The sequence below is a fragment of the Acromyrmex echinatior genome, chromosome 4 (genome assembly GCF_024713525.1).
Source record: "Acromyrmex echinatior isolate Ae372 chromosome 4, ASM2471352v2, whole genome shotgun sequence".
NCBI lineage: Eukaryota > Metazoa > Arthropoda > Insecta > Hymenoptera > Formicidae > Acromyrmex > Acromyrmex echinatior.
The window spans coordinates 11993510-12018236 of record NC_141855.1 but is presented as its reverse complement, the minus strand read 5'-3'; the positions used below and the strand labels follow the sequence as shown (position 1 = coordinate 12018236).

General features: G+C 28.7%; 4 protein-coding genes across 5 annotated transcripts; 3 read left to right on the top strand and 1 right to left on the bottom strand.

Annotated features, from left to right (window-relative positions):
- The first annotated feature begins 42 nt into the window (after positions 1 to 42).
- LOC105146508 (aldo-keto reductase 1B) lies at positions 43 to 4671 on the top strand. 2 transcript variants are annotated; one of them, XM_011056821.2, is made up of 6 exons: positions 279 to 450; positions 1539 to 1706; positions 1772 to 1888; positions 3069 to 3476; positions 4021 to 4169; positions 4335 to 4671. In XM_011056821.2, exons 1-6 carry the CDS (start codon positions 376 to 378, stop codon positions 4375 to 4377), a joined length of 960 nt encoding a protein of 319 aa, XP_011055123.1. In that variant the 5' UTR covers positions 279 to 375; the 3' UTR covers positions 4378 to 4671. The 2 variants fall into 2 exon arrangements, with proteins under 2 accessions (XP_087262168.1, XP_011055123.1); XM_087406042.1 differs by lacking the exon at positions 4021 to 4169 and having other exon boundaries at positions 43 to 450.
- Positions 4672 to 6737: 2066 nt separating this feature from the next.
- Positions 6738 to 10534, top strand: LOC105146509 (1,5-anhydro-D-fructose reductase). The gene is made up of 7 exons (XM_011056822.2): positions 6738 to 7051; positions 8324 to 8491; positions 8643 to 8759; positions 9217 to 9411; positions 9658 to 9855; positions 9941 to 10089; positions 10431 to 10534. The coding sequence occupies exons 1-7, from the start codon at positions 6980 to 6982 to the stop codon at positions 10471 to 10473; spliced, it is 942 nt and encodes a 313-aa protein (XP_011055124.1). The 5' UTR covers positions 6738 to 6979; the 3' UTR covers positions 10474 to 10534.
- Positions 10535 to 13959: 3425 nt separating this feature from the next.
- On the top strand, positions 13960 to 20301 carry LOC105146510 (aldo-keto reductase 1B). Its single transcript, XM_011056824.2, has 5 exons — positions 13960 to 14161; positions 18380 to 18859; positions 19155 to 19361; positions 19550 to 19698; positions 19955 to 20301. Exons 1-5 carry the CDS (start codon positions 14087 to 14089, stop codon positions 19995 to 19997), a joined length of 954 nt encoding a protein of 317 aa, XP_011055126.1. The 5' UTR covers positions 13960 to 14086; the 3' UTR covers positions 19998 to 20301.
- A 3275-nt stretch (positions 20302 to 23576) lies between these two features.
- Positions 23577 to 24715, bottom strand: LOC105146511 (putative U3 small nucleolar RNA-associated protein 11). Its single transcript, XM_011056825.2, has 2 exons — positions 24567 to 24715; positions 23577 to 24439 (listed from the first exon to the last, which is right to left on the bottom strand). The coding sequence occupies exon 2, from the start codon at positions 24420 to 24422 to the stop codon at positions 23664 to 23666; it is 759 nt and encodes a 252-aa protein (XP_011055127.1). The 5' UTR covers positions 24423 to 24439; positions 24567 to 24715; the 3' UTR covers positions 23577 to 23663.
- Between the last annotated feature and the right edge of the window lie 12 nt (positions 24716 to 24727).

Below are 24727 nucleotides of genomic sequence, written 5' to 3'. Positions count from 1 at the left end.
ACAAGAACACTCGAAAAAGAGAAGTAAAAAGGCATCTTTTATTGGCTCATTCGAAGTCTACTTTTCAAACAAAATATAAATATAGCTCTTGTGAGATTTATTAGACATATACGCGCTTAAAATTTTCAATAATACGTAATGTGTTACTTATTTAATTTATTACGTAATGTTATCTTAACATTTTTCTAGATTGGATTACGTACATTAATACACACACACACACACACACACACACACACACACACACACACATATATCACGCTGGTATAAATACAGTAATATAAACGTCAGTGATAATAGACTGCTATATCCATCTACTGCTATAGGACATTTTATGTTATTACTTGGTAAGATAAACATTTAGTTTGTCGAAATATGGCAGCGCAGACTATAGTTTTAAACAATGGTGTAAAGATTCCCGTACTCGGGCTTGGTACCTGGCAGGCAGACGTAAGTATATATAGCAGTAAAATAAAACATAGCAAATTCTCTCAAAGAAACTTGATTTATATCCGTTTCCATTAATGTAAATTAATTCTTATCTCAGTTTAATCCACTTTTCATTGTTTTGTAATTCAGAAAAAGATATAAAGTTAAACCAAGATTGAAGTTAATCTTATATATTTTTAAGACCCGGTTCTACAAATATAAAATTAATTTTAATCTTGATTCAATTTACTCTTCATTTTTCCTAAATCTAAGAATTAGAAAAATATAAAGAATAAATTGAATATATCAAGATTAAAGTTAATTTTAAGGTCATACACGTACAACAATTTTAATTGTGATTGTAAAGTCTCAAGCAAATCGATCAATCACAATCAAAATTATGATCACGTTTTAAAACGTTTGATTATCATTGACCGATTTGCTTATAGCCTTACGATTAACATTTTTGAAGACGTGTGACGTACATTTATTAAATGATATAAATCTCGGATATAAATCTCATAGAGTAATTTTATATTTCATAATATGTTAAAATGATTGCAATTTCAAAAGAGAGGAATATCACTCTAAATGAATGTGGACATTCATAAGATAGGAGTAAATTTTTTATTCAAATTTTTAGAGCATATGTGCAGCTACATGGCATGTAATATCACACAACAGGCTTAATTTGTGGCCTTTGTCATACTTGCATTTTATTCATTTATTTTAACTGATATTTCATTCTTCGAGTTTTACCAAGTATTGGTGGAAACGAGCGTTTAGATTGATCACATCATTGGGTGTTCAATCAGACGATATCTTTCAATGTCAGTGATAACACAAAGTTCATGATCACTATAAATGGAACTGATATCTAGTACGTAAATAACTTGATTATCTAAACAGCTTGCGATGAACCAATTCTTATAATTGGTAACTAGGATTAAGAAATTATGACGATTTTAATATAGCTTCATCTTTTACGAATTAATATTTTCATTAGTCCACGTTCAGATGCTTTCTTCTCATCTGCCAAGATAAAGAAACTTCTAAATGCGTAGCATTGCCTGAAATTTTATAATTTAATTAATTTAATTTTGTTTTAGGATGATCCAAAGATTGTCGAGCAAGCTGTACATGATGCTATTGATGCTGGATATCGACATTTCGATTGTGCTTACATTTATAATAATGAAAAAGAAATTGGCAAAGTCCTACGTGAGAAGATCGCGAAAGGGATCGTGAAGAGAGAAGATCTCTTCATTACTACTAAAGTATATTCGCGTTATCTCCTTGTCTGAATTTCGATATATTAATAAAATCGATCGTTTTTGTTCAGTTGTGGAACACATTCCATAAACGAGACAATGTGGTGCCGGCTTGCCAAAGATCTGTGGAGAACTTTGGACTCGACTACGTGGATCTCTATCTGATACATTGGCCCATATCTTATGCGGTAAATTAATGGATTTTTTACAGTAAGCTGTTAGTACCCAGATGGCAAATGTATTTTAGATTAAGACATCATTACAAGATGTCTTAAAGCAATCTTTAAGATGTCTTCGAGATGTTCGAAATATCTTATGTCTGCATTTTGGACACGATGTTGTCTGAGCAGCATCACGCAATGCTGTCATATTGCCGACAATGCAATAAGGTAACATTGATGCAGTTATCTTACCATTAAACTGTCGGCAATATATGTACACATTGTTGCCTGCATATATATTGCTATATAATGTCGGTATATACTCGAAATCGTTGAAGACAAATCTATGGCAAATTGCCAGCATTATAAGCAATCACTTTTTTGTGCGATTTTATTGATGAGATGTACGCTTTGCTATCTGGATAATAGATCAGAAATCAGGAACAAGTTGTAAACAAGTTAGTGCCTCATAAGACAACGATAAGTCTGCAGTAATCAATCAATGATTACCTGAAGATAAATTGTATAAGAATTTCATTTCTCATACAATTTAAAACTTAACTTACATAACTGATCAATCACAATCATAGTGTATTGTTATTTTCCTTGAATTACCACCCTCTCAAATAGTACAGCAGCGCTTGCAAAGCACTAAAAAAGCGATTATTTGCTTTGTTTGTATAACGCTTTACAAGTGCTATGTGCTAGCTTGGGCTTCTGATTGATTAAAATATTGTGATGTAACAATCTAATATGATTTATTCTGAATGTAAGTTTCCCAAGATTTATGACTTATAATTCTAAGTTATTACTAGTACGATATAATAAGTGCGATAAACGGTTTATTGTAAAAAAAAACCCACGTACAACATTTTAAGGCTTAATTTTAACTTTTTTTAAGGTGTTATACAATTGCAATCATTAGATAAAAATATATTTTTTCCTATTCCATTTTTTTTACTATCCAAGGTAAAAGTTGTTGATTTTGAAAGATAAGAAACACATGATAAAGAAATACGAATGTCAATAAAAATATAGCGAAAAGGAAAAAAGATAAAAAGTAAAAAGCAAGAAACAGAAAGCAAACATTGTAAATTAACTTTAAATATCGCACAATGCGAAAATTATATTGTAAACGAGTTTTGCATTATGGTAAAAATTAAAATCGTGAGCATTACTGTTCCTGCTTACGCCGCGTTTATTTTAGGAAAATGCGGACGGATTAATACCGGTTGACGAAAACGATGATCCGATGTTCGGAGACGAGGATTTTCTTGACACGTGGTGCGGTATGGAGGAGTGCGTGAAATTAGGTTTAACGAAGAATATTGGCCTTAGCAATTTTAACTCCGAACAAATCAACCGCGTGTTATCGATTGCCCAAATAAAGCCGGTAATGAATCAGGTGGAATGCCATCCGAATTTGAATCAGAAAAAATTGAGAGATTTTTGTGCGAATCATAACATAGCTATCACAGCTTATAGCCCATTTGGTTCGCCTAATCGGCCTTGGGCTAAACCTGGCGATCCGAAAGTTATCCTTGATGCACCTGAAATTGTAAATATTGGCGCTAAATACGGCAAAACTCCCGCACAAATTATTCTGAGATACTTGGTGAGATGTGCTATTATTAATTAATGTTGCACTGGGTGTACTATTATTAATTAAGGTTGTACTGGATGTCTCTTTAATGATATAATTCTTGACTGACTTAGGTCCAATTTCACAATATACAAAGGTATACAAAGGTATACCAAATAAAGATTAAAGGTTAACATATGTTGTGATTTATTATTTTGTGAAAATAACGGGTCTTAGACGATCTTTTCGTTACGGACATATTGAAACATCAATTATTTATTTTTTATTTATAAGCAATTAGAAAAGAAGGAATTAAATTTGCAAATCATTTTTAGAAAATCAAATGGACAGCAAGATGACGTTCTCCAATTATTTTCAAATGAAATGTTATTTAAGAAAATCTTAATTAGAAGAGTAGGAATTAAAAGTATGCATGGTAAAAATTGGAAAGTTGCAATAAATGATAAAGAAAAATTGATTTTTCAAATTGGTCAGAGAAAATTTGTTATTAAAGGGATATTCATTTATTAAGACACTTTATAGATTGAATAATTTAGCAATAATTTTTTACGAACAGGTTGATATTAATACTATACCAATCCCAAAATCTAGTTCAAAGAAGCGTATCGAACAGAATATTAATATCTTTGATTTTAAGTTAACTCCAGAAGAAATTGCTATAATTGACAAATTCGATTGTGGCGGACGTATAGTGCAGTTTGAACAGTATACTTATTTTTTAAAGAATGTCATTATAGTGCATTCCCCACAGCACAGAATTTGCAGCAATTTTACTGTAACAAGCAATATTACTGCAATGTTGCAATAGTGTTGCTGCAACTTTTGTGCTGTAGGGATTTTAAAAATCTAAATAATTTTCTATTTTTTCAGATATAAAACACACAAGGAGTATCCTTTCCACTTGGAATTTTAACTGAAAGCGTCTAACTGGCAAACATGTCTTAAAAAGACAATCAATCACTAGAGAATCAACATTATTGCACAATATTTGATCATCTGAAGGCTGTGTAGTTTCCAGTCTGTTGCTTTTATTTAGATAGAGATATCAATATATTATAATACTATATAAAATAATTGTACAATATTATTGAACATCTAAGAGCTTCTTTAGATTTTTGATACAATCTAATCACCGAATCTAACAATTGTACAATATTGACTTATGTAGAATAAATCCTATGTTATACACATAATCGAATACTTTCAATCTCGACTTTTTTATTCTCAACCATTCCTTAATCTCGAGTAGTTGAGACTTCATAAAATGGATTCCTTCTATTTTTCTATTACTTCTAGGTTACTTTATATATATATGCAGAAAATTATATAATGATTACGCGAAAATTATTCTGTATGAACTGTGTTAGAATACGCGCAAGTAGTTATAAAAAAAAAAAATAAAGGATTTTCATAATCGATTATTCATGAATCGATTATTAATGCACTTTAACCATATTTCGATATTTATTTCTAAACAATCTGTTATTATCTGAATTAACATACATTTCATAATTGTACTATAATAATTTTTTATCATTATATAAACGTAAAATATAATATATCGCGAATAACATATCATAATATCGTAAAGTATTTTTTCAATATTGTAGCATTATCTAATCTAGAATTAAATATTATTATATGTCGCAACTTGTTGAAGATCTAAGAAAATAAGAGATAATATTATATCACTATTATCGTCTCTTGATGTTTGAGATTATAAACGTGACTCTTCTCTTTTACTTAATCGATTAAAAATGAAAGGATTGCATTAAAGATGAAAAATTGCAAATTGAATTATGTAATATAATACGTCTAACAAATAGCATAAATGAATCAGCAGAAAATCACTGCGACATATATATAAAGCGCGTGAAATCATAGTCAAGAGTGAGCGTTAATATTGTGCTGGTAAGGTGCAGGAATGTGTGCTTCTTATGTTGTGTTATACATGCGTGAAACAAATTTTCTGATTTTTATACAACTCATAATATATTTTCGTAATAATTAATGATTTCAGAAAAATGGATTTATTGTAGAGATACGTTTAATTTGGAAATTGTATTATACACTATATTCTAATAATTAGTAATTAAATTATTAAATTGTATACCTAAATATTATCTGATTTAAAAAATGTGATATAATGTGTTTTTCGGCTTTAAATTTGAACAAGCGGCTATCTATTCGACATAATGCTTAAAACATACATATAATATGTATTTCATCGATTTTTTTCATCAAGTAATTCATATCTCTTTAGGCTATTCTTTTTGGCTGAACTTTTACACCAGTTCATCTTTCTTCTTCTTTCTTCCTGAAGAGAAAAGGAAGAAAGATGAACTGATGCAAAATTACAGCTAAAAAGAATAAGCCTTCTGTCTTTCTCTTTGGGCCAGTCTCATCAACTCCGATTAACCTAATCGATCGATTAAATGTCAACCGTGATTGGTCAATTCTGCTGAACAGCAAATGCAATTGATCAGTTCCAATGTAACAATCGACCGATTAACTCAGTAAACGAGAATGGATTAAAATGGATTGAAATTTTTTTTCTATCCGAATGTGTATTTTAAATAGCGAATACTTTTTTTGGATTTAATTGGATTCAATTGGATTCAATTAGATTCAATTGGATGCAATTGGATTGAAAAACTGCATTTCCTATTCAAAATTTTGAATTGAACAGTATTCACAATGCACACACAGCAAAGCTAATATTATTTTTAGATTGAAAGGCATAGAGATATGTTCTATGCAATTCCTATAAATGAATAAAAATGCATTCAGGATTGAAAAGCATTCATTTTAACATTCGTGAATCAATATTTCTGAAAATCTGAATCCATTTCAATTCATTTCAATCCATTCTCGTTTGCTGGGAGGTTAATCGGAGTTGGTGAGACACCGGTTTTCTATTCCTTTCTTTTCTCCCTTCTATTACATAAAGCTGTTACTATATATCTCTAGAGATGTAGTGTGGTGTGTGTGCATGCATGTGTGTGTGTGGGCGTGTGGGTAGGTGTGTCCTGCGTTCGAAAATACTGCCAAGTGCCGATCCAAATATCATTTTATCTTTGTTGTGCACCGAATCTTAAACAAGAATAAAATGATACTCGGACTACTCGGAGGTATTTAGGTAGGGGTTTTCGAACGCAGCCAAGGCGCAATCGTGATGTCTGTGTTTTTATGTTACATGTGTGCGTACAGTTATTTTAATTCAACGATACTGGTGAGTCTGGTGGGTGCTCGTGAGGTGATGACATTCGAGAGATATATATAATAGAAAATTAGCTTATTCATTGTTAGGCTTTTATTTCCAGATAATAATTCTTGCACCGCAACACGCAATATTGCATGTGTGCCTATCGATACTGTGAATTGTGTTTAAACGATATACTTGTCTAAAGTGTTTCATAATAGCCAAGGACTCAGTTGCGCTGTTGCTTTGACGGCCTTGCACACATTTCCTGCTGTTGCATACACCTATTTATAATCTGCAATCGGTGATAACAATGGCTGGTATTCCGACAATTACATTTTCGAATGGATACAAAATGCCGATATTGGGCCTCGGAACTTATAAGGTACATACCTATTTTATAACAAGAGATAGAAGTAGATATATAAAATGTGCGAATTACATCATGAGATATTATTTTACACGTATTTTATTTGAATTTCAAACGTATCGCAGCATCCACGTCAAAATAGAAATCGAGCAATTATTCTTATCGTATATTATTACAATGATCTATACTTAACAATAATCCTATTTATTTTATAATACAATTTTTATTTAATATTCTTACTAGGAATTTCATTTTTGTTTGACAAATCTACTTCATTCAAGTTAAGAGTTGCAATTCGTTTCTCTCCCGCGCACAGTTCTTTTTTTAGGACGTTCAGGAACGTGCGAGGGAGATTTTCCAAAGGCGTCCAGGATAATTATGAACGCGTCTCTCTCTCTCTCTCTCTCTCTCTCTCTCTCTCTCTCTCTCTCTCTCTCCCCCTCTCCCTCTCTCTCCCTCCCTCCCTCCCTCTCTCTCCCCCCCTCTCTCTCTCTCTCTCTCTCTCTCTCTCTCTTTCTCTCTCTCTTCGGGGTTTTAGACTATTTTAGAGAATTTTAAATTTTATCTAAGAAAAAAAAATAAAAGCTACGAGTTAAAGCAGTTGTTAAGTGCTAATAATTAAATTTTAATATTTAACAATTCATTTAAAATACAAAATTACATACGTTTCTTCATCATGTCATCCTTAGAGTGTAAAATAAATAACAATTTAACTGATTAAAAATAAAAAAAGATTGCAATATTACAATTAATATATAAAACATCGTTAAATTTCGTAAACATATTAATAAAGATTTTTAAGGTCATTCGAATTAAAAAGTTGGTAAAGAAATTCTCTTTTCCAATAGATGGATTAAAAATATATAGAAAAGATTGCAATAATATAAATCAGTTAACATAAAAATATCTAATCGTTAGAGAATCTTCTAAATTTTTTACTTTGATTTCTTTCCCGCGTTATTCTGTATTACTTCTGATTTACAATAGTCATCCTTAAGCTGTAATAAGAAACTGACCAATAGCAGTTGAATATGTGGAAAATAATCGACTATACATAATTAGTCAATTTCCTACATTAAATTAGTACCGCTAATGGATAAGATATAAAATAATTATTTGTTTATTGTTTTGATTAATTTTATTAACCTGCATGCATTTTTATGTACGTCTGGGATTTCAAGCGAAATGTGTATTTCGCTTGTAAGTTTTAGTTTAGAAATTTTTGATATGGCGACCTTACCCAACATAATTTGTACTTTGTTTTTCTTCATTTTTGGAAAAAAATAGTCTCAGATGGGGGATGTGAAAAGAGCTGTTAAGGACGCAATAGATCTAGGATATCGTCATATTGATACAGCTTTCCTTTATGGTAATGAGAAAGAAATTGGGGAAGCTATTCGCGACAAAATCAAAGATGGTAGCGTGACCAGAGAGGATCTATTTATTACCACAAAGGTGAGATCAATGCGTAAGCATTGAACAAAATATGAATATTTATTTTAGCACTTGCTAAATTTTAAATAATTCATTTTTTATAAGAGACACAATAAACATCAAAATTTAAATTAAATATTTTGTAAATTTAATTGTATTTGTTTCGTTGCAGTTATGGAACAATTTCCATAAAGAAGAGCAAGTCGTCCCGGCCTGCAAACAATCGTTGGCCAATCTTGGTTTAGATTATGTGGATCTCTTTTTAGTTCACTGGCCATTTGCTTTCAAAGTAAGCATTTACATCAACGAAGTGAAATAGAATGAAATAGAGAAAGATTTTGTTTTTTTTTATTATACAAGCATATTCGGAGTTACACGATAATGAGTTGATTTCCAGATATATATATGTGTGTGTGTGTGTGTGTGTGTGTGTGTGTGTGTGTGTGTGTGTGTGTGTGTGTGTGTGTGTGTGTGTGTGTGTGTGTGTGTATAACTATACAGCATTATCTAATAATTGAGATTTTGTTGTAAAAATTGAAGTTAAAAAAATGTATCAGTAATTCTGTTAATCTGTAAAGTGGAGTATGCAATTATATAAATGATATTTGTAGCGTTTCTTATTAATATTAAGAGTGATTAATAATGGTAAATATAATAATGGTAAATCTTATTTACGAAAAAACAGTCATAAATGTTTAACGAATGAATGTTTCAACACATAATATTTATTTAGAGATTTATTGTAGGAAGGAGATGATGTATGGCCTTTAGATGCTGCCGGAAATCTTTGCGATTCGGATATCGATTATTTAGAAACATGGAAAGGAATGGAAGAGTGTGTTCACCAAGGCTTAACTCGCAGCATCGGAATCAGTAACTTTAACTCCGAGCAAATTACCCGTTTACTCAAATCGGCTAAAATCGCCCCAGTTAATAATCAAGTATGTGGTATCATCTAAATTGTTTCATAAATTTAATTGTATTTGTTTCATAATTATTGCATTTTCTCTGATTTGCATTTTTGAGCGAATTAATTTATATCTTTTTAATAAATATTTTTTTTTATGTATATTTGCAAAACATTTTTAAAAAGCTAAAAGATCTTATAGTAACGTAATTTATATTTTATTTTAATTTATCATATTAATGCTGCAAGACTTACTAATTAAAAAAATATTTCATTATAGATTGAAGTTAATGTAAATGTAAATCAGGAGAAATTAATAGATTTTTGCAAGAAACATGACATAACGGTAACTGCTTATTCTCCTCTGGGACAACCCGGAAATGTATCGGGCATCGACAATAAATTAGATAATCCTATAATATTGCAACTTGCAAAAAAATATAATAAGACGTCGGCGCAAATAGCACTTCGATATGTGGTAAGAAAAAAATTTAAGATTGTTAGAATTGTTTCTTTTTAATGTAATTAAAATAGATGTATGCAGTCATATTTTATTTTTATAGTATCAACATGGAACTGCGCCAATACCTAAATCTGTAACTAAAAGTCGAATTAAGGAAAATATGGAAATTTTTGATTTTACGTTAACATCTGATGAAATGAATGCTATTCGTAAACTCGGCACTGGACAGAGAGTAGCATTTTTCACACCGTAAGTAAACCAATGACTGTTAGAATATGCAAAGGTATTTTACATTTTATCACATCTTCTTCCATATATGAATATTTTAGAACTTTGAGATCTTTAAACATTTTTTAAAATAACTTTGTTTCTTGGATAATGTATGTTATAAATTTTAATTTTAAATGAATTGTAAATCGTATTCAAATTCAGAACAGAATTCTACATACAATTTTACATGTCGTGTAAGCAAAAAATTATTGCAATTTATAGATTATTTAAAATGGACTTTGAAGAACAATAGATATTAGATAAATATTCGAATGATGTATATATTTTTTTTAAATAACTGTTTTGTTTTTATGTTTTAGTGCGAAGAATTTTAAATACTTTCCTTTTAACATTCCGTTTTAAATCAGTATAAAGAGAGAAAAGAAAAAGAGAAGAAGAAAAAGAGGAGAGAGAGAGAGAGAGAGAGAGAAAGAAATGAAATTTTATATATATATATATACTATATATATTTATATATATATATAGTTTACATTTACAATATATAATACATGAAAAAATGAAAAACTTCGAAGAATATATATGCATATACAATGCATATTTTAAAATATTTTCTTAGTTAAAGCTGTTTTTGCCTGAAATATAACTTTCAATATTTTCAAATGCTATAATAGTTATTTCTTTCTTTTGATAACCCATACAACAAACAAAACAATAATTAAGAAATATATTAATTAAACATTGTACGATTTAGCATAACGTTTCTTGATATAACATGAATAATTTATTGAATCTAGAAGACAACAGGAAACGAGTCGTAACGTCGAAAATGATTATATATTAGTATCCCCTTTAAAAGCGCACTCGAAAGCGCATGTTCTCACGACGATGTTTGAAGCTCGCTCGACCCTTGGTCTAACCAATTACAATTATTGGACGCTGCAAAAAATTTCAAGGTCTGGACCAAGACCACTCGCACAAATAAATTTTTCGTCCGTTCCGTACGACACGTGATATATCCGAAATGTTATAAAGCATTTTAATCTATACTCAAAAATCTCACGTGCAGCAATTGATAAATCGAGATAGAATTGCTGCAGAACTCCTGAAAAATCCAGTGTCTTGTAATCTTATTTCAATTATCAATCGTTATGTTTTGCAAAATGATTACCATTTTTACACAGTATAATCTTTTATATTATGAATTGCATTGCTTATGTACTCGAAAATTTTCCAATTCATTTCTATCAACAAGTAAAAGGAAGGTATTGGAGATATTTTAAAATATTCTAAGAATATTTTGACCGTTTTTTTTTTATGATGTGCTAGATGTAACCACAATATACAGTAATTATGTCAATATCCTTGAAGTTAATATGTAGCTTTATCATATATTCATTACATGTTTTTTTTTTATGAAAACTTTTATCATTTTTGCTATTTTATAAATCTAAAAAATAAAGAATTTGGAATAAGTAAAAAAATTATAAAGAATCTTTCTCAATGAGAGAGTAAATAAATCAATATTTTAAATTGCATTTCTTTTAATCCTACATATGTGTAGCATAAAAATTCTCAAAGCGATTTTGAAATAATGGACATTTTCTAAGATATTGCTCAGAAAATCAAACAGATAGGAGCTGACAGCCAATTGTACATTATTTCAAGAAACTGGTTTCTAATCTGGTTTCTAATCTGTTATTGTTATTAGGATTCTTGGAAGGAGTCGAAATAAACAAACTTTAACAGAATGCTTCACATACGTAATACTAAACTATTTCACATTAAAGTTGTTTTTTTCAAAATCATTTTTACAAAATTGCAGGAAACTCGCATTCCGGCCGAAAAAACGGCTTAACTAATTGATTTTGCACAAATATTATTAACATTTTTTTTGGAGTTTGTGAATTACAATTTGTTTATATTTATCATTTAATCTTTTCTTTTTTAGAAAGATAGCGCTCGAAAAAAAGTTAAAAATAAAAACATGATTTTTAGTTTTGCAGTCATTTTGTTAAATTCCAATATTTTAATCTGAGATTGCTTTAATATTTGCATATACCGATGTAGAATATTGGTAAAAAAACTAATTAAAGTATTTTAATTATAAAATCGCTGGGATTTTTCCAGCAATTTTTATGTTATTCATCTTGACGCGCAAAATTCAAAGGACTAGGAGAGAAAGTGGAAGAAGAAAAGTATATCATTTTATTTCTGAAACCTCTAAAACAAAACTTTCTATTAAAATAAATAAAAAGTTTCATTTTAAGGATGTTTTGTACATATTTTAAAAATTATGAAAAAATTAGATTATAATAATAAATTACGTTTAAAAATATAATACGACAAATTTGATGACGGTTTACTACCTAGATCGTAAGTTATTTTAATAAATAGAAGTATTTTTTTAAATTTATGCTATAATAAAAATATATGGAAATGTATTATAAATTAAATGATAAAAATCTCAATGTTTTAATATAAGTACATAAGTATTCAAGATTATTTATGTAGAGTTATATTAATTGTGATGCATGAATTAGTAAATAAACAAAATATTTATTTGGTGTATATCTTTACAACTAATCAGTGAATTGCAATAAAACTTTGCATAAATTATTTTAAATATTTAAAGTACTTATAAAATTTAAATTTTTTATAATTTTTCAAATTTTAAATAATAAAAATAATAAATAAAATAAATAAACTACAAAAATATGTTATTAAATAAAAATATTATCTTATTCGTACAACTTTCATACGTATATAGATTATATAGTTTATTTGAAGTAAATATTAAATATACTATACTACTAAATTTAAATATCTTTGCAGGGACTATATATAATTTATTAACATTCCACTTCCAAATAAATAGTCAATTAATTTTTAGGCCCCTATAAATTGATGAAGAAAACCTCTTACATATCTTTACCAATTTTTTAAGTAAAAATTTTCATTTATTTAAAAAAATGCAAGATCTATGGATATTATTTAATGTATAATAAAATAAAAACGAAAACAAGATACACATTAGAATAGTTGTAATTAAAAGCAAGTTTATTTCGCGATAATTTCGCCATATAATCGCCGATACATCAACTTTATTAAATGCTAGATTACTGTGAATGAAACTTTGTTCTTCCGTAAGGAGTCAAGGGCTCGATTCATTGCTCCAAATATTCTAAACGATATCGCTGTAACTTTCAGTGCCGGATAGCCGAATTCAGTCACCACTACACATTTGAATTAATATTAGTACTGGTGACTGTTAATATATTGTGTGAGTATTAACGTGCATCAGCAACAATATCGTTGTTATGTAAAAATCACGAGACACATATTCCCACCAGAATAAATATTTTTTAAAAGATTATTATTTTTTTTGAAACAAACAAATGATAAATTGCATATCTAACAATCAACGTACTGATACATAATTAATTGAGATCAAAAAGCTATAAAAATAAGAATTATTTTAAGAATAAGATTAATAATTGCGTAAAAAATTAATAACTGCGTTAATAATATAATTAAAGGCTGCGTTCAGTAGAACGTTTATTTTGTTAGGAAACTGTTGGAAATTTTCTTCGCGCTGATTGGCTTATGCTTTTAGATAAAGAGAGGAATGTTCTATCTCAAAAAATAATCATAAAATGGTTGTAAACCATGTTCTGTTGTGTTCTGCTGAAACGCAGCCAAAGTTTGAGTACGCAAATGATGAATATACAACGAGCTGAATATAGATTATGAAAAATTTTCGATGCGACTATCAAACCTCCGATGCCTGCACACCAACATAGATGCACATCTGTAGTCGCAGCAAAATCGATTTTGCCGTTACGAATCCGGTGACCGGATCCTCTTAGGGGGGGACGTTTATAAAAGGAACTGTTCGAGACGAAGCCGCCAGCAGTATATCGTGCGTCTCACTTGGACTCACTGGGAGTTTCCACATAGCAACATCCGTAGATTTTCATATTTTTCTGTAACGATTGCTGCTGACATAAAAAGTAAAATGGTTCTGACTGCACCAAAATTGAAATTTTATAACGGCTATGAAGTGCCTATCTTCGGTTTAGGCACGTGGAAGGTAAGTTCTTCTTTTCTTTCTTTTTATTTAGTCAATCCGTTGTTTAGTCTCGATGATTTCGTCGAATCATATTTCGCAGTATATATATTATTTTATATTTTCTCTACATGAATTTGTTTCTTATCTGAATGATGCAGCTCTTGTATCGGCAAAAATTATTGAGCTAAATTCTTGTTTTCGTCAAACGAGATAACGGCAGATATAATTGAATTAAAATAGTCAACAATGCAGTCAGCAAGATGTTGGCAATTTTCCTACAAATTGTTAGCAAAAGCAATAAAAAATTTCAGCAAATTAGCATCAATATCTGCATTAAGCTTTTTGTTTAACTGACAAAGTTTGTTGACGTAATATGAGAGCAATTGTCAATTTGTTGATCAATTTAAAAGTTGTTAACAAACTTTGCATAGTTTTTGTCGACAATTTGTCCCCAAAGATTTTATATATCTGTGTCATTAGTTTGCTGATTTCAAATATATGTAAACAAAATTTGCGGTAAAGTGTCTTTTCATCGACATTTGTTTTGAAAAATTTATTTTGAACAGACTTGACTGACTGGGTAGTTGAACTTCCATGATGGTGTAACCTATTAATAGTCGCTAACTATGTTTATATTTTGTACTTATTCCGCGACCTATACGATATTATAGATAGTTTTGTTCAACTTACAGGATAAACAAGGACATTTATTGTGTAGGCCGCGGTCTAAATGCGTTGTAAAAATGTAATTATTTCAAATAATGAAATACATTTTATTCATGTCAAAATTTTTATAAACGAAAGATATATATATGCTGACATTAAGATCAATTCCGAGATCAGATTTTCTGTAAAATAAAAATTATTATTCTGTAAAATAAAATTTAAGCTCCGTTATATTATTTACTACGAATACTCAACGCATGAACTAAAAATTTTCAGTATTTGCAGTAAATAACGAAATACAGCTTTGTAATCAAGGTTTTGATACATGTTACATTTCGTTGCGCAATATCTTTATCATTTAGCTACTACTATAAATTCCACAAATTAATCAAATTCATATCGTGAACTTGCGAAACCGAAGGTTCTTCCTGGAGAAAAAAGGAAAAAAGATGAACTGGTACAAAAACAGCCTCAGCTAAAAAAACAGGCCTATTGACTCGATAACTCTAATTTATGTAAATATCATTTTATCGATTTGTACGCTTCGGTTTCGCAAGTTCACGATATGAATTTGATTAATATCTATAAACAGTTAATCGGTTAAGTGTAATAAATCATTTTTATACTCATATTAAGGACGGAATAAATTTTATACAGTTGTTTATAAATAAATATTGAATACAAAACTTCACACTTAAATGACACAGTTTTTTATATTTTGTTCACAATTATACACCCAGAATTCTTCATATAGTCTTCCAATCGCCATATGAGCAGCTCTTATTACTCTGGGAATAACTTAGCACTAAAATTCTTTCTTTCAAGAAGATGAAGTCTCGTTCAATTATATGTATTTGTTTCTGAAGAGGGCTCAATCGCGTAACTGAAACACGTTAAATGCATATTAGTTGTTATTGTACGAGATATAACGTCAGATTACTTTATGTACAATCGAAAATATATTTTTGTTTTACGCAATAAGTTCTGCGGTTGGCTCACACATACCATACATTTTTATACTTTGTTAATTTTTATTATAGAGAGCCCTTTAGAAATCTGTTTATTTATTGTTAAAAAAAATTATTAAAATTTAAAAGACTTTGATACACATTATATAATATGACAGCAATACATTTCAATTGCAATAACTTTTTTTTATAGAAAATCTAATTTGATCTGATTGATTAGATTAAATATTGATTCAATATCTAATCTATATAAAAATGATTATTGATTTATAGATTTTGGTTTCATAAAAGTTGACAATTCCATAAATTAAAATGATAAAGCAAGATATTAATGGAATGAAATGGAATCATTAACGCTTGTATCTTTATTATTGGTGATTTTTTCTAATTTGAAAATATATAATAATTAAAATCACATTTTATTGAGTTTTTAAAGCAATAATCTTATCTTAAAATTCTAGAATTTTCCATTGCAATTACATAATTGTTAAATCTGATCATAGTTGTTCATTGGCTGTGAAGTATATGGCTAAGATAACGCAATCTTCAGCAATTATATAAGCAGTGCTATATATAGTATATCAAAAATTCTAAGAAATAAAAACTGAGCTGAGTACTTCATTAATGGCGAATTCGATTGGAAGTACTTCTGCGTACTGATGCATATTAAAGCCACTGATTTAATTTACATATTTTACATTCATTTATACAAATGAAATGCAAATATTTCGAAATATTATGAAATACATATTTTATCTAATAATACAATAAAACATATTGAGTATTTTACAATTTAATCGATTTCTATTAAAATTATTTAGTAGAAAATTCATTATTAGATTATACCTGTAGTAAAACAAGATTTTAGAATTTGGATGTCTTCAAGTTTCATTGAGATGAGCATTTAAACCTCGTTTATTATTTAATAAAAATAAATATTTGACAATAAATTCTTCATGTAGTTATAGAGTAAGGTCATATTAATAGAAAAATATGGGATATGTTGAATTGTTTAATTACAGAAGTTAGATTTGATGATTGTAAAACCATAAGGTATGGAAATTGTAATATGAAATACTAGGGTGTTCTTAATATGAAATAACCTATGCTTCTATGTTATAGTAAAATCATTGCTGAAGTATAAATGTTATTGTACAATAAAAAAGACAATCGGAATGAACGTCGAGAATCTATCTACGATGCTTGATTCCAAGTACCTGAAAATGAGTTTTGGGCATAATCTATCGCATGCTTATTTTTCGCGCATGCTGGCTGTATTTGTATTTTAGAAAAATAAAATTTTTTAATTGCAATACTGATATACTTTGCGTTTTACTTTTGATTTCTCAGGGCATCTCATATTAAGAGCACAATTTTTTTTGACTTTGCGATTTGCTCATTTTATATTTCTTTAATTTAAAAAAAAAATGGAATTTGAATTAAATTTTAACGTTATCTTAAAGCTTATTAAATTCCTTTCAAAATGACCTATTATTTTTTAAATTTCTCTCTAGATCTCTAACATTTACCTAAAATGAACTCAGTATCTTATAATAGGGGCCTTTTCTCTAAACATATCTTTATGTCATTTTGTATATGACGGTTTCAATATGCATCAGTGCGTCCAATTCAAATTCGTTATAAGTTAGAAAAAATATATTCAAGGTAGCAAAAGAAAACGATTTAGTAAACACTTTTGTACATGTAACACATATTTTATTTTATTTGATCACACTTTATCTCTATCAATTTTTTTATTTTTTATTTTTTTATAATTCTGTCGCAGTACACAAAGTCTTTTTTTTCAAAATTCTTTTTTTTTTAGAGAAAAATTTTTGTAACTTTTACTGATGTTTTATAACTAATGTTTTTGTACTTTGTATTATCATCACTATTATATTAAGTACATATTTATCAGTTTAAGTGCAAATATATGTTATGTAATCAACTATTCAATGTTGCTATTGATCACACAGAATATTCTAAGTTAACTACTGAGTTAACCTTCATAAGGTTAACTCTAACCTTCATTACTAACCTTCATTACATAATGTATTAGTTGTCCAAAATTATCAAAATAATATAATTTTTGAAAAATTAAATAATTTCTGAAATTTACGAAATAATTTTCAAAATTATGTTTGTTCTTCAGAAATGTAATATATAGAATGTTTGGACAATAATGATAAATCTTTCGCATAGGGGCAAAATGGACTAAACTGAGAAAAAAAGTCCTCTATCATTTTGCAATTTTCGCAATAGTTAACAAGATATTAATCGATAGAAATTGCCGAAAATTGGTCTTCAATAATTTTTTACTCAAATACTATCAAATACTATCAAATACTATTACTTTACAGAAAAACTACACAGACAAAAATTGTTTATTTTCTCAAGTTGTTAAAAATGAGAAAATGCTGTACTAAAAAGTTGATAAAAAATTCTAAAAAAAATCGTAGAGTGCGAAAGATTTATCATTATTTTTCAAACTGTATATAAAGATAATATTAAATATCTTGCAATTAGACCATTCTGCATCTTTCTTAAAAAAGTGAGACGACTTAAAATGGTCAGAGATTTAAATTGAAATTTGATTTCGTTTCAGTCTAAACCAGGAGAAGTTACACAAGCTGTAAAAGATGCAATCGATATCGGCTACAGACACATCGATGGAGCTCATGTTTATGGTAATGAGAAGGAAGTTGGTGCTGCTATCAAGGCAAAAATAGCTGAGGGTGTTGTGAAGAGAGAAGATCTATTCATCACCAGCAAGCTGTGGAATACTTTTCATAGTCCTGAATTAGTTGAACCAGCCATTAAAAAAACGCTAGCTGATCTTAGTCTCGATTACGTAGATTTGTATTTAATTCATTGGCCACATGGATTCAAAGAAGGTGGAGACCTTTTTCCTACAAATGCTGACGGTAGTCTCCAGTTGAGCGACGTAGATTACCTCGATACTTGGAAAGCTATGGAAGGTGTGCTGGCCAAAGGTCTGGCGAAAAACATCGGCGTCAGTAATTTTAATTCCGAACAGATCACCAGATTGATCAAGAATGCAACGGTTAAACCTGTTACAAATCAGGTAAATCAAGATTATCAAAAATGATAATAATTGTAAAAAACTTTCTAACGAATATTAGTTTATATTAAATTTAATCTAATTGTGATAATAGAAATTATAACTTTTCAAAATAGGATATTATTTTGGAAAGTCAAAAATTTTATAATACAAAAAATCCTACTCTTTATATATATATCGCTATTAGTACTTTTTGATTTATACATGTTACATAGAGATTATATACAAAGAAAAAAAAATAGATACCTCTATTGACATCTTTAGACACTTTTCTCTCTATTTTTGTATTATTTTTCAGGTTGAATGTCATCCATACTTGACGCAAAAAAAGCTATCAGACTTCTGCAAAGAAAGAGACATTCTTATTACAGCTTATAGTCCACTTGGATCACCAGACAGACCATGGGCCAAGCCTGACGATCCAAAATTATTAGAAGACAAGAAATTAATTGACCTCGCGAAAAAATATAACAAGACACCTGCACAAATAGTTATTCGTTATCAGGTATATTATTACAATGTTATTCTCAAGTCATTGTTATCTTACAATGTTATCTCAAGTGTACTTTACAATAAATTATTAAAATTCATCTAATAAAAAGTATTAGATATAATTTAATACTTTTAAGTTATAGTTAAAAGTTTACAATATATTTATGACCATTATTATAAAACTTTAATAATTATTTGCAGGTGGATCGTGGCCATATAGTGATTCCTAAGTCAGTTACCAAGTCACGAATTGCTCAGAACATCGACGTATTTGACTTTAAACTTTCACCTGAAGATATTGCTTATATTGACACCTTTGATTGTGACGGAAGAATTTGTCCAGTAAAGGGGTAAGGATGTACTACTAGTTTATCGTTGTTATTTAAAGACATTTTATATACTAATACATAGGATATAGAATATAATAAATAAAATTATTAATGTAATGAATAATTAAATTTCACAAACAACATCCAGTGCTGTCGTTTCATGCTTTTTTATATATGTTTGATTTATAAACCACGTTCGTTAGAATTATTTATAATAAATAAAACTTTTATCAAGTTTTGTGATATATTAACATTTCTTTTTATTTTTTATTTTCAGGTCGGAAACCAGCCCTTATTATCCATTCAATATTCCATTCTAAGGAATCTAAGGAAAATGAGCAAATGTCTGCGTCTGTCTTCTATTAAACTTTTCGCATTTTAATTTTTGCAAACATATTTTTAAACATTTTGTTTTTTGAATATTATTATATTAATTTGTGTGTACATAAATATTTTTCTTTTATGTTATTTTCTTATAATATTATAATACTTTTATAAATGTTACAGCAAAATACATTATATAATTACATTATATTATATAATTATTGTTACTATTTTACTACAATAAAATTCAATTATATAAAAACTTGTGAAATAAAAGAACGTTTATACTGCATAAAATAACAGTACAGCGAGTTATTATCACTAATTGACAAACCACTAATTTACTAACCACAGGAATTAATCTTCTAAAAACTTCTTGTTGCTGTCATCAATTTCTGATTCCGAAGCATCCTTGAAAATGCTTAATAAAGCATTGTCCAATAGTCTAATAGTCTCTCTTGTCCAATAGTCTAATAATACTACAACTACACAATTGCATCATTTTTAACGGTGTTTTTCTTCGTGTTCAATCCTATTTGTATATATTAATTTGCATATAAGCGACAAGAGTCACGTACTCGTATGAGTCACTACTTATTATTAAGATCACATGGTAACGAGAATTGTTCTAATTGTATGAATGGTTGCGATACACCTGAAAATTCATTTACAAACTCTATAGGCTTTCACACAAGAACACCTGACATATCACCATCCCATTTTGTATCACAGCGAACTTGGTTGAGAGAATTTTTTAGATTGAATTTTCACATGATAATTGTTGTCATTTTCACAAGTAGGATATATAAAGGTTTTTCGTTTTTCTTTGCTATTTTTCTTGTTTCTTTCATATTAAATTTTGCTTTATTTTCATTTCTGTTTGCGTAAGTGGCCGTGCGAATTGAATCTTGAGTTACATATTCGTCGTGTAAAAATTTTTCATCATTTAATGACGATATTTTAATTTACCGCTATCGTATTAATTATGTCTCAAAACTGAGTTAAACATGTATCCATATAAATATATATAAAAAGAGTCTTTAACAATTAATTGAGTTTAATTTAGCTGATTATTAATATAAATATATACAAGGTGGGCCAAAAGTCTGGATACATCCAAATATTTCATAAACGCCGATGCATTTTAGAAAAAAATGTTTCTTACAAAAGTTGTAAGACTTAAAAAGACGCATTCAATGGTAGTATATATATATAATTTTATAGTACATTTTATTTGATATTCGATCACTTTAATTATTCCTTTACCTGTTTTTATTCTTTATTTTTACAATTCTTCTTTAATACACAAAAACTTTCCTTGTGGAATTCTTCTTTTCACGCGTTTGTAGATACTAATACGAGGGTGAATCAAATATAAACGAGAAATTTTTTTTATTGACAAGAATAAAAATATAAAAAAACAAATTATTTTTCTATACAGTATCCTGCTACATTAATATATTTGCCAGCGGAAAGGCAGTTTGACGATCCCATTTTCATAAAAAGTAGTAGATTGTGTCTGCAGTTAATTGCGCAAGAATTCCTCTTCACCGACATCGTCCACGAATCATATTGTCCTCCTAATTCTTCTTTCAGTGGTCAAAACAAATGATAATGGAAAGATTTGTCTCAATGCGATTATTATTTGTTTGAACCGCTAAAAAAATTAGGAGAATTTGAGGACGAATTCCATCGAAGAATTTGTGCGCAATTAACTGCAAATATAATCTACTATTTTTAATAAAAACAGGATCGCTAAACTGCCGCTATCCGCTGGCAAAAATTATTAATATAACAAGGAACTATGTAGAAAAATAATTTGTTTTTTTTATATTTTTATTCTCGTCCAATAAATGATAAAAAGAGAATTCTCATTGATATTTGATCCATCCTCGTATAATGTAAATTCACTTTATCTATCTATATATCTATCTTTAGTTGTATTATCGACAGATATTAATCCTTACATTCTACGACATTCTTATCACTTTATATTATCACTTTCTGTTATATAACTTCTCAGCAAACGAGAATAGATTGAAATGGATTAAAATGGATTCAGATTTTCAGAAATATGGATATGGAAAATATGGATTCAAGAATGTTAAAATAAATCCTTTTCAATCTTGAATGCATTTTTATTCATTTATGGGAATGGCATGGAGTATATTTCTATGCTTTTTAATTTAAAAATAATATTATAGTATTTTGTGTAGTGTAGTGTGCATCGTGAATACTACTTAATTAAAAATTCTGAATAGGAAATGCAGTTTTTTAATCCAATTGAATACAAAAATGTTTTTCTTAAAATGGGCCATAAATACTATTCAAAATTGTGAGTAGAAAATTCATTATTTTATTTAAAAATACATCATGAATGCTATTTTATTCAGAATTATGAATAAGAAATTTTTCGTTTTAATTCAATTGAGTTAAAAAAAAGTTGTACCGTAAAAATATAAATCATGAATTCTACTTCATTTAATAGTTAAAAGAAATAAATAATTATAACGAATGTGGTTTATAAATCAAACATAAAAAAGGAACATGAAATCACAGCACTGGATGTTGTTTGTGAAATTTAATAATTTATTACATTAATAAAAAAATCTTTAGACATTTCAGCCACAATCTGGTAAGAATTACTATTTTAATATTTATGATTTTATTGAAGAATTTACATACTATATATCTGACATTAAATTCAGCCATCGTATAATATAAATATATATAAACGTATTCTTTCATCTTGTGAAGGTGTATCATATAACATTACGGCGCCAATTATCATATGCAAGTTATTTAAAAAAAAAATAAGAATTTCCAGATTCTAATTTAAAAATTAAACTATCGTTAATATCTTTTAGTCAATTTTATGAAGATTAAATCGTTACCTGTTTTACAGACAAAATGATGAATCTTAAACATTTTCTTCATACAGATGGAAATTCGTCGTGACATTGTGTATTATTATTTGTCATATCGTCATATGTTACCGCTATTTATATGTATGTCAAAAGTTTGGATTATTTTTTACTTCTTGTCTCATTAGTTTAACATCTAAAAAATTAATGCCAAAACCTTCTAGTCTATTGTAAAGCTTATCCTTTCATGATACGCACTAAACAATTTCAGAACATTCTCAACTTTATCTTTATGCACGGACAATACAATGTGATCAACATAACGGAAATAAAAAGACGAAAAGATAAATACAAAAGATAAGTAAATTTATAAAAGTTACGAAACGATAGCGAGATAAACAAAGATAGTAGACTAAATGAGTAACGCACTTGGCCAAATTATTATACTAATAAAATTTTTCAACGATGTTTTATTACACATTTTTTTATATTTTATTTTTTGTCTAAATATTTTTTTATTATATATTATATATTTATGAATATAATAAATAGATAAATACTAATAAGTAATACAAAATTTGAAAATAAATTTCATCATTATTATTATTATTCTTTAATAACTTATTATTTTATCAAAACATGCGAATTTTTATTATTAACTGATAGATGTTAAATGAGTAACATCGATTATACGATTGATATAAAAAATGATGAAAGCTGCATATAAATTTTTATTTAATATTCACAATTTATTGACTAATATTACATACTAATCGATTTTTATAATAAACAAATAAGTTATCGTTTTCTCTCAAACTTCCACCTATAAATAGGAGCGGCATCCTTCGAGCCAGATTTCACTAATTTTGGTTTCCTGACTTTCTTGTCTTTCAGCGCTCTGCGTACTTCAAGCTTCTGTTGTACGACTATAAGCTCACGTTCCCTGTCAATCCTCTTTTCGAGTTCTTTATAAGTCATGTGTTTCTTTTGCTCGAACTTAGCAATAGTTATGTTATCCAATTCCGGTAGCTTCATATTTTTGATTGCACTTAAAGTAGGTCGATTTGTGCGTCTGGACAGAAGCGCTGGATGTGTATCCAATTTTTTGGCTAGATTAAAATTCTTCATCTCATCGTCATCTAAGAAAAAGATGTGCTGATTCTGTGTCTCGTTAGCAGCATCAATCATATGCAACTGACTCTGCAACTTGTCTATCTTTTTCGCCTCAATGTTCCTCTTGTATGCTACATATCTGAGGTCTTGTGTCTCCATCAGCTTGATTTGTTCAGGTGTGTGCTGATCCTCTTTGTCCTTCTCTCGATGAACGCCATTCACCACTTTGGAATTAATCATATGAAAATGAAACTCATCTGGATTCTTATTCAGTGCACGCTTTCTTAGGAGTTTGATTGTCGCTCGCTTTTCCTGGAAGTCCCTGGCTCTGATAATGTAGTCTTTCTTTTTCTCTAATAGTCCCAGGTGTTTGCGTGCCTCTGGTTGGTGACGTTCCCGGTGAGTCTTCTGGCTCATCTTCGCAGCTTTCTTCCACGATGACATTATTTTAACGTTGCTCTCTGAAAAGCAAGATTATTATAAGATTATTACAGATGTTCATTTGAAAGTAAAATTAATGGATGGATATAAATACAGTCAATAGAACACTGATCACACAGATAATATCTTGTTTATATTACAGCTTACTTTTTTGTATTCACGAAAAAAATTGTTTCATCAACAGTAACAAGAGCTGGTCATCTCTATGTCACATAACCTCACATCTAGTAACGCATGTGCTCCAAGCGCACGGAGTAATAATCCGTGCCTAAGTTCACACTAGATCAGCTCACACCTCATACACTATT